Source organism: Vipera berus (assembly GCF_964194415.1).
Source record: "Vipera berus genome assembly, chromosome: Z".
NCBI classification, from domain to species: Eukaryota; Metazoa; Chordata; class Lepidosauria; order Squamata; family Viperidae; genus Vipera; species Vipera berus.
In genome coordinates this window covers 83,558,371-83,571,485 of record NC_138205.1, presented here as the reverse complement: position 1 = coordinate 83,571,485, position 13,115 = coordinate 83,558,371, and the positions used below count along the sequence as shown (strand labels likewise).

General features: G+C 34.8%; 1 protein-coding gene across 1 annotated transcript in view; it reads left to right on the top strand.

The window, feature by feature from the left end:
• RBMS3 (RNA binding motif single stranded interacting protein 3) overlaps nt 1-13,115 on the top strand; it is a gene marked incomplete at its 3' end in the record, with an annotated part of 509,930 nt that overhangs the window by 452,905 nt on the left and 43,910 nt on the right. Inside the window, exon 10 of the mRNA XM_081344341.1 lies at nt 1,381-1,431. Within this exon, the coding sequence (XP_081200467.1) occupies nt 1,381-1,431 (51 nt within the window). The remainder of the gene's footprint in view (nt 1-1,380; nt 1,432-13,115) is intronic.

Here is a 13,115-nt window from a genome sequence, read left to right as displayed (position 1 = left end):
TCATCAATCTCTGATCTAATTGATCATGAAAACTCATTTAATATTTTTAAAATACAGTCTGAACCCTAATTGTCTTGCTTAATAGCATTATGCTTTGTTAAATCAACTAAATATTCTCACAGCATCACCAAAGAATTATTTCCAGTATTCATTCATTCATTCATTCATTCATTCATTCATTCATTCATTCATTCAATATCTAAAGCTGGCCATATCAGTCAATGACAATTCACAAAATATATTGCAATCAAAATTATTTTTTAAAAAATTAAAACAATAAAAACATAGTATTTTTGTTTATATATATCATTTTATAAAGAAAGAGTATAGATTAATGAATATAAGTGATTGAAGTCCCCATCATAAATCCAACAATCCTTTAATACACTGGTGGGATTCAAATATGTGAAAAATTGGTTCTCTGTGTGGATGCCGCTTCAGGAAGTCCATTCTGGGGCTGGGCAACAAAAAATTAGCTACTGTTTCTGCCAAAGTGGTGCAAACCGGCTGAATCCCACCACTGCCTTAATATAAAATTAACATTAACATTATTTCGCCCTGCAATCATATACATTGCTTTCTTTATATTACTTATATGTGGTATTGATTGTTGTTCATGTACAATTTCAGCTTCATTATATCTCTCAGGTGATTGCTATGTGTATCAGTCCTGCATTTTATCATGAGTACAAGGTAGTTTATTCAGATCTGTGTGATGTTTAATGTTGCTGAATGCTGCATAGCATTCAGATGGCGCCTAATCTGCAGTATCAATCCTGTCCAAGTTCATGATAATATCCTGCAACTAGATCAGATCTTTTTTTAAAAAAAAATCTCCAAAATACAAGTAGTCCTGGACTTAAAACAGTCTGCTTAGTGACCCTTTGAAATTACAACGGCATTGAAAAAGGTGATTTATGACCATTTTTCACACTTAAGACAGTTGCAGCGTGCCCATGGTCATGTGATTTACATTTGGATGCTTGAAAGCTGACTCACATTTATGATAATTGCAGTGCCTGGGGTCATGTGATCCCCTTTTGTGACCTTCTGACAAGCAAAGTCAATGGAGAAACCAGATTCATTTAACAACCATGGTGGCAAGAAAAGTCGTAAAATGGGGCAAAACTCACTTAACAAATGTTTCACTTAGCAATATAAATTTTGGGCACAATTGTGGTCATACGTTGAGGACTACCTGTATTACGTCCAGCTCTTATATAATTATAGAATAGAAACATTTAAAGTTATGAAATTTTCAAAATGGAACACAAAATTTTCATTCTAATCCACTTTTTTTCCCCAAAGCAAGACTATTTGAAAGGTTTTTTCCCCTTTTTCTTGCCATTTAGCTAATAGGCTGTTCCTTCTGGTACACAGGTTCAGAGTACTTCATGGATGCCCCATCCGCCATATGTTATGCAACCAACAGTAAGTAATGAAATAAAACTGCCTTTCTTGTTTTATTAAGAATTATTCAGACTCTGTCCACTGCTCTTGCCTAAACAGATTTGTTAAACTGACTGTTTATTCAAGTGATCTGAATTACAAAGCATTAAAATATTAGCGGGATAATTAATGGAATCCTCTGAGGATCATTATGTGCACATTGCTTCCGTGCATTGCTCTTGAAAGTGCATGGATTGCCAAAAGCAGAAGAGTTAACGTGTCATGTTTGTAGGAATTCAGAGACATTATGAATGAATAAAAATCCCCTGACAGCTTCCCTGAGCTATGGGATAAGAGCTTAGTGCTTGGCACTCTTTTGGGATAGAAGATTTTCAGTTTATTTCCTTTAACCTCAGATAAAAAGTCAGATAGTAAGTAATGAAAAAAATCTACTGAAGATATATATCTATATCTTATCTTATCTATATCTACATCTACATCTACATCTACGTCTACGTCTATCTATCTACCTATCTATCTATCTATCTATCTATCTATCTATCTATCTATCTATCTATCTATCTATCTATCTATCTACCTACCTACGTATATGCATATGCATATTTATTTATTTATTTAGATTTATATACCGCCCTTTCCCGAAGGACTCAGGGTGGTTTACAAAGCATTTAAAAGAAAGTCAATACAAACGTTAAAACAAATTAAAAAAGATTAAATAAAACCCTGAGAAAAATAAAAAAACCAGTTAAAATTAAAATTAAAAAATTCTCAGCCTGGGCCAGAGAGCTCGAAAAGCCAGGTCTTCAGGTCCCGGCGGAATGAACGGAGGTCGGGGGCAGTCCTAAGCTCCGCAGGCAGCTGGTTCCACAGGGCAGGCGCACCCACTGAGAAGGCCCTACCCCTGGGTGTTACCCGCTGGCAAAATGTATATGTATATGAAAGGTTACATTTTCCGAGATAGCTTGATTTGTCCCAAATGATAAAGAGGATTTTACTGCAGGAGGGTATGGTAACAGGTGTAAGACAACATTCATTAAGTTTGGAATGCAGATTTTTGCATGGCTGTAGTGGAAATTCCTTAAATAAAGTATATATTCTGTTTAAACTTAGGTGAGGAGTTTTTTTTGTTTGTTTGTTTGTTTTGCAATGAACTCTTGCATTAATAGTTTTGGAGCAATCTTCTGTTTTCATTTTGCACTGAGAAGGGGACAGTCCTGAATAATTTCTATGTGTCAGGTGTGTTGAAGACATCTTCATTCTGGAAATCTCCTTAGGGAATCTCCTTAAATTCAGTATTGTTTGCACTGAAATATGATGTTGATAAGTATGCTGTTCGGGAGGGGATTATATTATTCTTTGATGATAGCAAGGGAATTACTGAGTAAAGTAGATATTGCATAGTTTATGAATTATTACATTAGGAAGAACAAGAAAATTGCACTCCTATGAATTCTAAATTGCCAGGACAAGTACATCTGCTGCTACTCTTGTTTACATCTTTTTTAAAGAATGGAAAGAGGGTTTTTTTGGTTCACACACAAGCAGTGGAAGAACAATTCTTACTGAAATGATGAAATATTCACCAAAGGAAAACAGGGCTAGTGTTTTGATTTTTTTCCTGATCAAATGATTTGGTTAGAATGTGATATAAATATCCCATTCAAACTTGGCTAACTATAAAATGTGATATTGCAGTTTTGGTTCATTCCATACATAAAAATATTTTAAGCTTCCATATATTTTGAACTGGAAAACTTTGAAGGTTCTTTCAAGTGCTACTGGTTCATACCTTTTAATGTCCTGAATAAATGGAATAAAACGTTAAATTGTAGTAATTCAGTTATATTAATATCAGTTCATGCTGAATACTCTTTTTTCCAGTAAGAAAAATTTAAGAATCAGAAATCCATAAAGGTTGTTTTTCATGTTCATAAATGTATGCAAGATAAACAGTCAACTTTTCAAGATTTACAGTTTTATACAACAGCTAATATATTCTTTTGAACAGGAAAGGCTACCTTGAAATCCAGACCTTTGTGTCCTGTTTTGTCGGTTTCTCAGAGCTTTCATCCAAATCATTTTAAAAAATGATAACACTTCATTTTTTCCTGTCAATTTGAGATGGAAAAGAGAAGTATGATGAATAACCCCAGGTAGCCTGTAATTGAGAAAGAAAAAAAGAAAGAAAGAAAGAAAGAAAGAAAGAAAGAAAGAAAGAAAGAAAGAAAGAAAGAAAGAAAGAAAGAAAGAAAGAGTTTTCACACATCCTTGAAAGAATATCCTGATGCTGGTGAAGGAAAGTAATCTTTTTATTCAGGGCTTTTTTTCTCATAGAATGCCCAGAACGGAGTTCCGGCACCTTTTTTGGATGGAACCTTGTAGGGTAGGCAAGGCGAGTTGTATGACATGTGTGAGTTCCAGCACCTTTTTCTTTTAGAAAAAAAGCACTGTTTTTATTCCATCCACTGTGATATTTAGCCCAGCTTCTCAAATATTAGGCATAGTCCCTGGCCTCCCAAAGACATTTCAGAGCCTATTTGAATGGCAGTAAAACATTATTTTGTTTTTAATTGAATTTTAGCTTGAAGAACTATACTTTTAGCTACTGTTATACAACTGGCACTTTTCCCCCCAGAACATACACAAACCATTAAGACAGTATTTTCATTTGTTACAAATATATATATATATATATATATATATATATATATATATATATATATATATATATATATATATAAAAAGATTCAGATTTCTCATTTTAAAGTGTTGCTGCTTTTTGTTTTGTGGTTGCTATTTTCCTGTTTTAGTTAATTATTCCTTGGATCAGTATTCTGAAATATATTTAACCTTTTTATTGTATACACTCAGAAAAAAAATCATTTATTTATTATTCATGTTAAATATTGTAAAATAAATGAAAAGGACTCTTTGAACTTGATAAAAGACTTTGGATTATGTGGACAGCTGTGTTTATTGTCTCAAATGAAATGTAATAGGTTCACCTACGGTACATAAAAAACCAAGTAGAAAATGTGTTTCCCTTTCAACTTCTTTCTACAAAAAAGTAGCTTTTTGTCACTTGAAAATGAGCTTGCTAAGACATTGAAAACTAAAGAATGGAATATTAAATCCCCAAGTATTTCTAAGACACAAAATCATGACATGCTACTTTAATAGACCTGAGAATCAAAATTATAATCAGCCAGGCATTTAGAAGATCAATCTCAGAATGAGATCGTATCAATCTTCCCTCTGCTGTTCTTTATTAAATGACATATAACCATTCAGTATATGAATTTTTAATATATTAAATGAAAATTGAAATTATCAATACTTAAATATGTGTGTGTGTGTGTGTGTGTGTGCATGCATGCATGTGTGCATGATTTCAGTATCGTGTCCAGGAAGAAATATTTAGCAGTAAATATTATTTGATATTAATCCAAAAATTATTTTAATATTATTTACAAAATAAAGTAGATTTTTTTATACTTTATGAATTATTACATTAGGAAGAACAAGAAAATTGCACTCCGGTGAATTTTCCATTGCCAGGAGAGGTAGTTCTTCTGCTATTCTTATTTATACTTTTTTAAAAGAATGAGAAGAGTTTTATATATAAAAGAATGAAAAGAGCTACTCTTTCCATTCTTTTATATATAAAACTTTCTCATTCTTTTAAAAAAGTATAAATAAGAATAGCAGAAGAACTACCTCTCCTGGCAATGGAAAATTCACCAGAGTGCAATTTTCTTGTTCTTCCTAATGTTCTAGTTTTTTCAGCTCCAGCATAGGCAGCAATTTTTGTGGCTGCCTTCTGGCTTTGTATGAATTACTTCTTAAGGCTTGGTCTTGTGCAGCCAGAATTAGTCTCTTTCTAATTGGTCTCTTTCTTCAACTTTATTGCTGTTAGCCATTGCAGGTCTTATCATTATCTGCTTTTACTACTACTACTACTACTACTACTACTACTACTACTACTACTACTGTTGTTGTTGTTGTTGTTGTTGTTGATCATCACACAGTCAGCCAAATGTTCAGACTGGATTTGCCATTTTGTCTACCTATTGAATCCTTACCTGGGATAGGCAGATGTGGATGTTTGATGGTATTACAGATATTGTCACAGGATGGAAGCAGTTCCTAGTAAGGCCGCCTTTTGCAATTGACTAATGGCGAATTTGTCAATGCCAGTGGTGTTCAAATGGTGTTCCAGTTGTTTTGGGATTGCACCCAAGGCGCTTATTATTATTGTTATTATAAAACTTTTATTCATAAAACAGTCAACTGAGCACTCAAACTGACTGGCACTAATAGTTGACACGGGTTGCTGCCAGCATCCTAGGTATCTCCTTAAAATGTAAGATGTTCCAAGTAGCGCAGGTTTTTGTAGCTTTGCTGGAGTTGTTGTTGTTATTATTATTATTATTTCTTTGTTTTCAATCACTTTGTATTTGCGACAGGTAAGCACCTTTTCTTTCAGTAGTTCTGCAGCTGCTGGCCCTGGTTACTCAGCCAACAGTCCTGAGTCCTTTAGCCCATTTTTCACCAGATATCCAGGAACTCCAACATCTAGTGCGGCCCTGGTTAACCCAGGTGACATCAGAGCTGGTATGGCTTTCTGAAATGTATATATCACCATATTCTTTATGGGAGAGACACTCTTTGTCTGACTCCTCTCATGAGACCTGTCCAGTGTGGTTGAACCTCTGACATAGCTCTTGTCTTCCTCAGAGCACACAAGCCCCACAACTATGTAAAGGTAGTGCCTCACTGGGGGGAGGTTGTTGTTGTTGTTATTTTTCTGGCCATGTAATTTTGTGTTTTCCCATATTTCCATTCTGTTCTTCATTTGGTCCATCTTGTACACCAGTTTGGTCTCTCCAGCAGTCAGTAAGCCTTACTGGTATACTTCAGTACATCTCACTGCCCTCCAGTGGCCATTTTTAATTCTTCAACCATCTGATGTGCTTGCAACATTCCAGGGCCACTCATTTTCCCTGTAGGTAGAGTCTGTCACTGTTGTTGCATGGATGAAGGGCATGATTCATTCATTACTTTTCTGCTCTTCCTATCCAGGGCCTTTAGTTCTGTCCAGTTCCCTACCCCAGCAGTGTATCTAATGACTGGAATTACCCAGGTATTGATTGCCTTGATGGTATTTCCTCCGCTGAGTTTGGATTTTAAGATCTTCTCCATTCTTTTCTATTTCTTTTCTAATCTTTTCCTTGACTTCATTGTGCTTGATGCTGTCAGTCAGAAAGATGCCCAGGTATTTATAATGATTGTCTTCATCCAGACTCTTGATATTATTTCCATTATTTCCAGCAACGATGTCTTCCATTATACTGTCGATCTTTGTACAAAGCTTCTGATGTTTCTCCTAACTCTGGTTATTTCTAGGCACTTGATTATCCAATCATGTGGCAGAAGGTTGAATGCCTCCCTGTAATCAATCAATGCTACATTCAAGTTGGTCTTCCTTCTCTTGCATTTTTCCAGAATTATCTTGTCAAATAGGAGTTGATCTTTTGTTCCTCTGCTGTTTGGGCGGTTTACTTTTGTCTTGGATGGAAAGAGCTTAATTCCAACTAAATGTTGTTAACTACAGTTAGCCACTCTTCAATTTCACCTCCTTGCCACATATTGTTAAACTGCTTGGCAACAAGTGGGTGTAGACTACTCAAATGTCTCAACCAAAATCTATGCAATTCATCTTCACCTGGTTCTGTCGAATTCTTAATCTTCTTTGCCCTTTCCCCACCATTTGTTCTGTTATTACAAGTTCTTCCATTTCACTTTCTTTTTTATTCTTACCTACCTCCTGTAACCAAACTGCATTCTTGTTGTATTTCATTGGTTTATCCCATATCTGTGCTCAGAACAGTACTGTTTATTCTTTATCAAGTACTGTGATAGCATAGAATTTCATGATGTTTCTCTTTTGAATTATTGCAGATTGAAAAGTTGGCTTCTGTTTTAATATTTCAAGAGTGCTCACTTTGTATATCAGCATGATGATTTAGACATTGGATTGGTTTAACAAAAAAAATGCCACACTGATTCACTATTATGCACAGTGAATGTAATTGAGCAATTTATTGTATTTATTTTATTAAAAATATCATATGGTAAAAGAGGTACAAGAATGATTTTCCTCTTTTTCAAAATTAAGAATAAATGGTTCTTTTTTATACTGCTTTTTACAAGGAGGATAAAAATGTAACAGCTAAATAGAACACTTTAGATTTGCAATGGAGAAATCCCAATCAGCATTAAAATGTATCTGAACAGTCTGATTTTGATTACCATTAGTTTTTATTTGGTCATGTAAAAACAAAAAAACCTGATTTTTTTTCATAGACTGTTTCTTTTATGTACTAATACATTTTAATGTGGTTGTACAGATATTAACATATTATTATAGAATTATTTCAGAACAGTTTAAATTGATTTTATTTTCTACCTCAGAAATACATTAAAATGTAGCAAGGTGCTCACAAAGTGAATTGAACTGATGCTGTGGCTCTTAAAGTAAGAATCGTTTTAGTAAGAAATGATTAATTGAATGATTGTGTAGGATCAAATGTTCTTAGCATCATCATAGGAACATAATTCAGTATTTGTCCTCAAAAGCAGCAACTCTAGAAGATCAGAATATATTTCTTTGGCACTGGTTGCATTCCATTTAGAAATACTTCCTATCTGAAAAAACATTACTCCCACGCTGGAATTTTTCTTTTTAAGAAGTGGATGTTCTCAATTGTCCTTCTCTCTTTCTTCCTTTTTTTCAAACTTGGCTGTGGTCAGTGAGTTCCTATGAGATCAGAAGAATGGAATGAAAATGACTACAAAATGGCACTTGAACTATTTTCACAGCTGGATGCACCTCAGCAAGTGAGGGCAATTCCTTGCAGATGATGTAGTTCATAAAAAGTATGTGATACAAAACATCTTTTACAAGCAGAACCAAAGGCAGCAGTTTAACACGAATGCTGTCTGATGATGTTGAGTAAAATGTTCAGCAGGCTATCAATTTCCATTTTCTTTGCAAAATCAAAGAAGTTATATATTTGAAATAGTTTCTATTTATTGAAGTGAATAAATAAAAAATGCACATAATCACAATTTGGTTTGTGGCATTTTGACAACAGCAAAATCTGGCTACTCAAAAATCTTCTGGAGCATTTTTAATAAACCAATGAACTCCTGTATGTCTATCTATAAAATCTAAACAATTAGACATAAACAAAAATAATTATTCTATCCTTTCTTATTAATGGTGATTTAATACCAGCTGTTCTCAACAAAATGCAATAGAAATTGATTTCGGTCTGAATGAGCCTTGAAAATATGTTCGCATACAGAAGAACTATTCAGTACTGAGTTAAATTGAGAGATTTCCCTTCATCTGAAGTAACTATGAATCATAGGGGCAGCATTTCCATGGTATTTTGTTTGGGGACTGTTGGGTTAGAAGCCTAGTTTTCTTTATTTTGCTACTTTCACATAAAACAGTAAATGTCTCAGGATAAATGAACATGTTAAACAGAAAACGGAGAAGAGATTTCCTGGAACAGATCAGTCAAAAGTAGCTGCATGTTAGTTATTACAGACTGATCATTCAAAGACATTTTGACAGTTACTGATCACTCTCTGTAGTATAGCAATATAGTTTATAGAAGCTGAACTGTACCATAGATGCAGCTGGAATATTTCGGATACATTTAAAAGATTTAAAACATTATTTTGTTCACTACTGTAATTTAAAAAACTTGCAGAAAAGGAATGTATTTCATAAAACATAGTAAGTGTGACCTATAGTGACATGGTTGCCACAGTTGAAAGCAGGCTTAAAATTATTTAATCAGAAACAGCAAATCCAACAGAAGATATAAATTTAAATTGGTTTACTACTGGAAATATGAATCAGAAAAATCTCCAGCACTCTCTGAAGACTGTTCGTGACATTTTGGACCATTGTAAGAAAAATGAAAAGAGAAGGAGGTAAGGGAGTGAATGATAATTAAATAAGATCTAGAGCAATGGTCCCCAACCTTTCTGGCATTGGGGATTTGTTTTGGAAGAAAAATTATCTTCCACAGGCTGGGGTGGGGGGAAGAGATGATTTTGTGCACAACCCAGATTCCATGCAACCTATACAGATGAAGCTTCGTGCACTCACTCACTGTTTGTGTAGCCTTGTTCCTAAAAGTAAATGGACTGGTACCAGTTCGCAACCCGGATGTCAGGAACCTCTGATCTAGAGGACTAAACAGATACTTCTGTTACAATCTGGGATTTCCGAGAGCAGTTTTGTTAGAACCTCAACACTATAGGTTATGAAGCAGGTTCTCTGTTTCAGAATTCTAAAACTGAAAGTCTAATTATTATATTAAATTATATGTAGTAGTATGTTGTTAATCAAATAAAAAAATTAGAGATTTATTGGGAATATATAACAAAGAATATTTGAGGACAGCATACGAATAAGACATCAAATGGAAAGTATTAGTAATCTATTGAAAATTTAATAGATTGGATGTGACATACTCTCTCATTGAATTCAATGGAATATATGCAAGGAGCAATTCAATTACATAACGTCTTGCTTTTCAATCACATTGGTTTATGAAGAAAATTATAATCTTACGTGTGCTGAGGGACAGCATTTTTTCCGTAGGCATCATTTCTTTTAGGAACGGAATGTAAAAGAGAAACTGTTTCTACATTGAAAAGGAGGATATAAGAGCAAAGGGAGGAGTGGGACAATAATTCTGTAGCTTGTGCTCAGAGTTCTGATCCTTGAAAGTCAGTATTTGATGGATATTCCAAAAGTTGTATAAGAAAGAAGATACGGGGTCCCTCTCAGTAACTTAAGTGCAGTAATGTGTTGCTTTGCTAACGCTTTTTAGCTGCCTATTCAGTGTACCTTTTAGCTTGCTGAAGTCTTGGTTCTCTGGAGCTGGAGGCTCAGACCAACTCAGATGATGAGTACTAGTTTACCACTTCTTTGCCATTATCCAATTGATCAGTAAATAAGTTATTATTATTATTATTATTATTATTATTATTATTATTATTATTATTATTATTATTATTATTATTATTATTATTATTAATTTTATTTGTATACCGCCCTTCTCCCGAAGGACTCAGGGCGGTGAACAAGGCAATACATGTTAAAAAGACAGAATACAAAAATTAAAAAAGATTACCGGTAAACATGAATGAAATTAATGAACAATTTCGGAAAGCTATTGGAAGAGACAAGAAGCAGTCTTATAACCAGGGCTTTTTTTCTGATAGAACGCTCAGAACGGAGTTCCGGCACCTTTTTTGGATGGAACCTTGTAGGGTAGGCAAGGCGGGTTGTATGACGTCTGTGAGTTCTGGCACCTTTTTATTTTACAAAAAAAGCACTGCTTATAACAACATTTGTAAATATACTGAAGAGGGAAACAGACATAGAAAGACAAATAACATTTCATAATAACTCTGAGGTACTTCTTCCTCTGGGGGGGCATGAAAGATGCTATAGAAGACACCCCATTTTTCTTCAGACTAGGATCCTTTTTCTAACTAGGTATTTTACCATATTTATCAGTCTCTCTGACTTAGTTGATTTGAGCCTAATTATACGATGGAGCAAATGTTAAGCCACATTGGGACAGTTTAAAGGAATGCAGCAAATCAGATAACACTGCTATAAATGTGTATGGGTGCTAAAAAAAAATCATTAAGATAAATTCTGCATAGGTTCTAACTGCCCTTCTTAGTCTGCTGGAGTGCACTGGTAAGAAAAAGATTTTTAAGAATTTAATTAGTGAAAAGAGAGAGAAGGAAGATAATCACAGATGTCAAATAATGACTTTTTTCCCATTGCTGGCAATGGGGTGGGCATGGTTTTGGTGTGACACATCCGGCCCGCAGCCCAGCAGTTTGACACCCCTGGATTAGATAGATAGATAGGTAGGTAGAGTAGGTAGGCAGGCAGACAGGCAAGCAGAGAGACAGACAGACAGACAGACAGATAGATATAAGAGAGAGAGGGAGAATGTGTGTGCTTATACCTGATAGTTGCTGGTTTTCAGTTCCAATTATGGCTATTCTGTAATAAAACTAGCTTATCAAGAAACTGTCATCAGATCTCTGCCAACTAACTTTTGAGCTTGACTAAATTTGTGGGTCAAACCTGAAAGATCTAATCCATATCTCTTTTTATAGAGCTGTTACTAACAGCTGAAGTTTGTCCATATTCTTCTCCAAATCTTCTTAGTAATACATGAAATTGACTTTTTTTTCCTGAAAGAGCTGAGTTCCCCATGCCTCAACTCTTAGAGCCCCGTGACAGGGGTGAGAATTTGGAGAGACCCTCGCAAGGGTGGACACCTTGAATATGGAAGGATCTTGCCCTTTACCACCGACCCAGTATGCCGGAAATTCCAACGGTCATACTTGGGAACTGCGGATAGTTCAGAAGCAAAGTCCTAGGACAGACTGAGACACCAACACAAGTTTGCTCAAAGTGAAGGAGCACAGAAGTGCCCGGGGTGGATGTTATGCCCCCGAATACCTCTGGACACTCTCTCTTTATTAGGCTGTTTCATTTGGGAGGGGGGAAAAAACACTCATGGAAGGTCAAAGGGGAACATAGCTCATGGTATACAATTGCTAATGAAGAAAGCAAAGGTCATTACAGGAAACAATAATGCATAGCTATCTTATACAAATGTTGACAGGGATTATTGCAGGAAGACATAACTTGAGGCAGAGATATACAAATGCTAACAGGGAAGACAAAAGGTTATCACAGGAAGACATGACTTGAAAGACATAATCTTGAAACAGAGACAATTTCAGGAGACAGAAAACTATATATCTTGAGGCATGGGCAATTTAAATGAAACAAGTCTTTGTTGTATACACATGTGAATCAGAGACAGGAATGTGGTTGTAAATAAGAAAAGAGTTTTATCACCAGAGGCAGAAATGGAATGTAAGAATGTGGCCTTACAATTGCAGATTAGGTAGAACTGAATGCAGGAATGTGACTTAATCGATTACTAATTGGGGAAAAGTTTGAAGTGTTGAACTTTTTCAAAGAAGGTCTTTTGCAGGCAGAGAAAAGCAGATTTTACACTTGCAGAAATATCATCACTGGAGACAGGAAGGGAGAACCTTGTAATTTTTAATATAGGAATAAAAAAGGTCTTTTGTAGGTCTGGGTTCTCTACAGAAGGAAGTTTCACATTTGCCCTATTTCACCTCTTTATAATTTTCATTGCTAAAATCTTCAGGAAATTTGTATATCTAGCCTGCAGATTTGTGCAGGATGTATATGCTGTATGTTGTGATTTCATGGATTCAGAAATAAATGGACCCTAATTTTCCTCTCCAAAGCTTTTGCAGTTACAAACATTCTCCTGCTGTTTTGGAAAAATGGGGAGCATTTAGATAGGCATATTTTTAGAGAGAGCACACTTTGAATATGTAGTTAATTTTTTACTTAAATTCAAGATTTTAAATAACATAGGTAAAAATGACAATTGGAGAGAAAAGCCCCATTTATAAATTAAATATAAAAATAACATGGATTAAAAAATAAATAATTCATCCTACTACATATGTAATATATACTGCTCAAAAAAATAAAGGGAACACAAGATAAGACATCCTACTATTAAATACAGTACATTGTG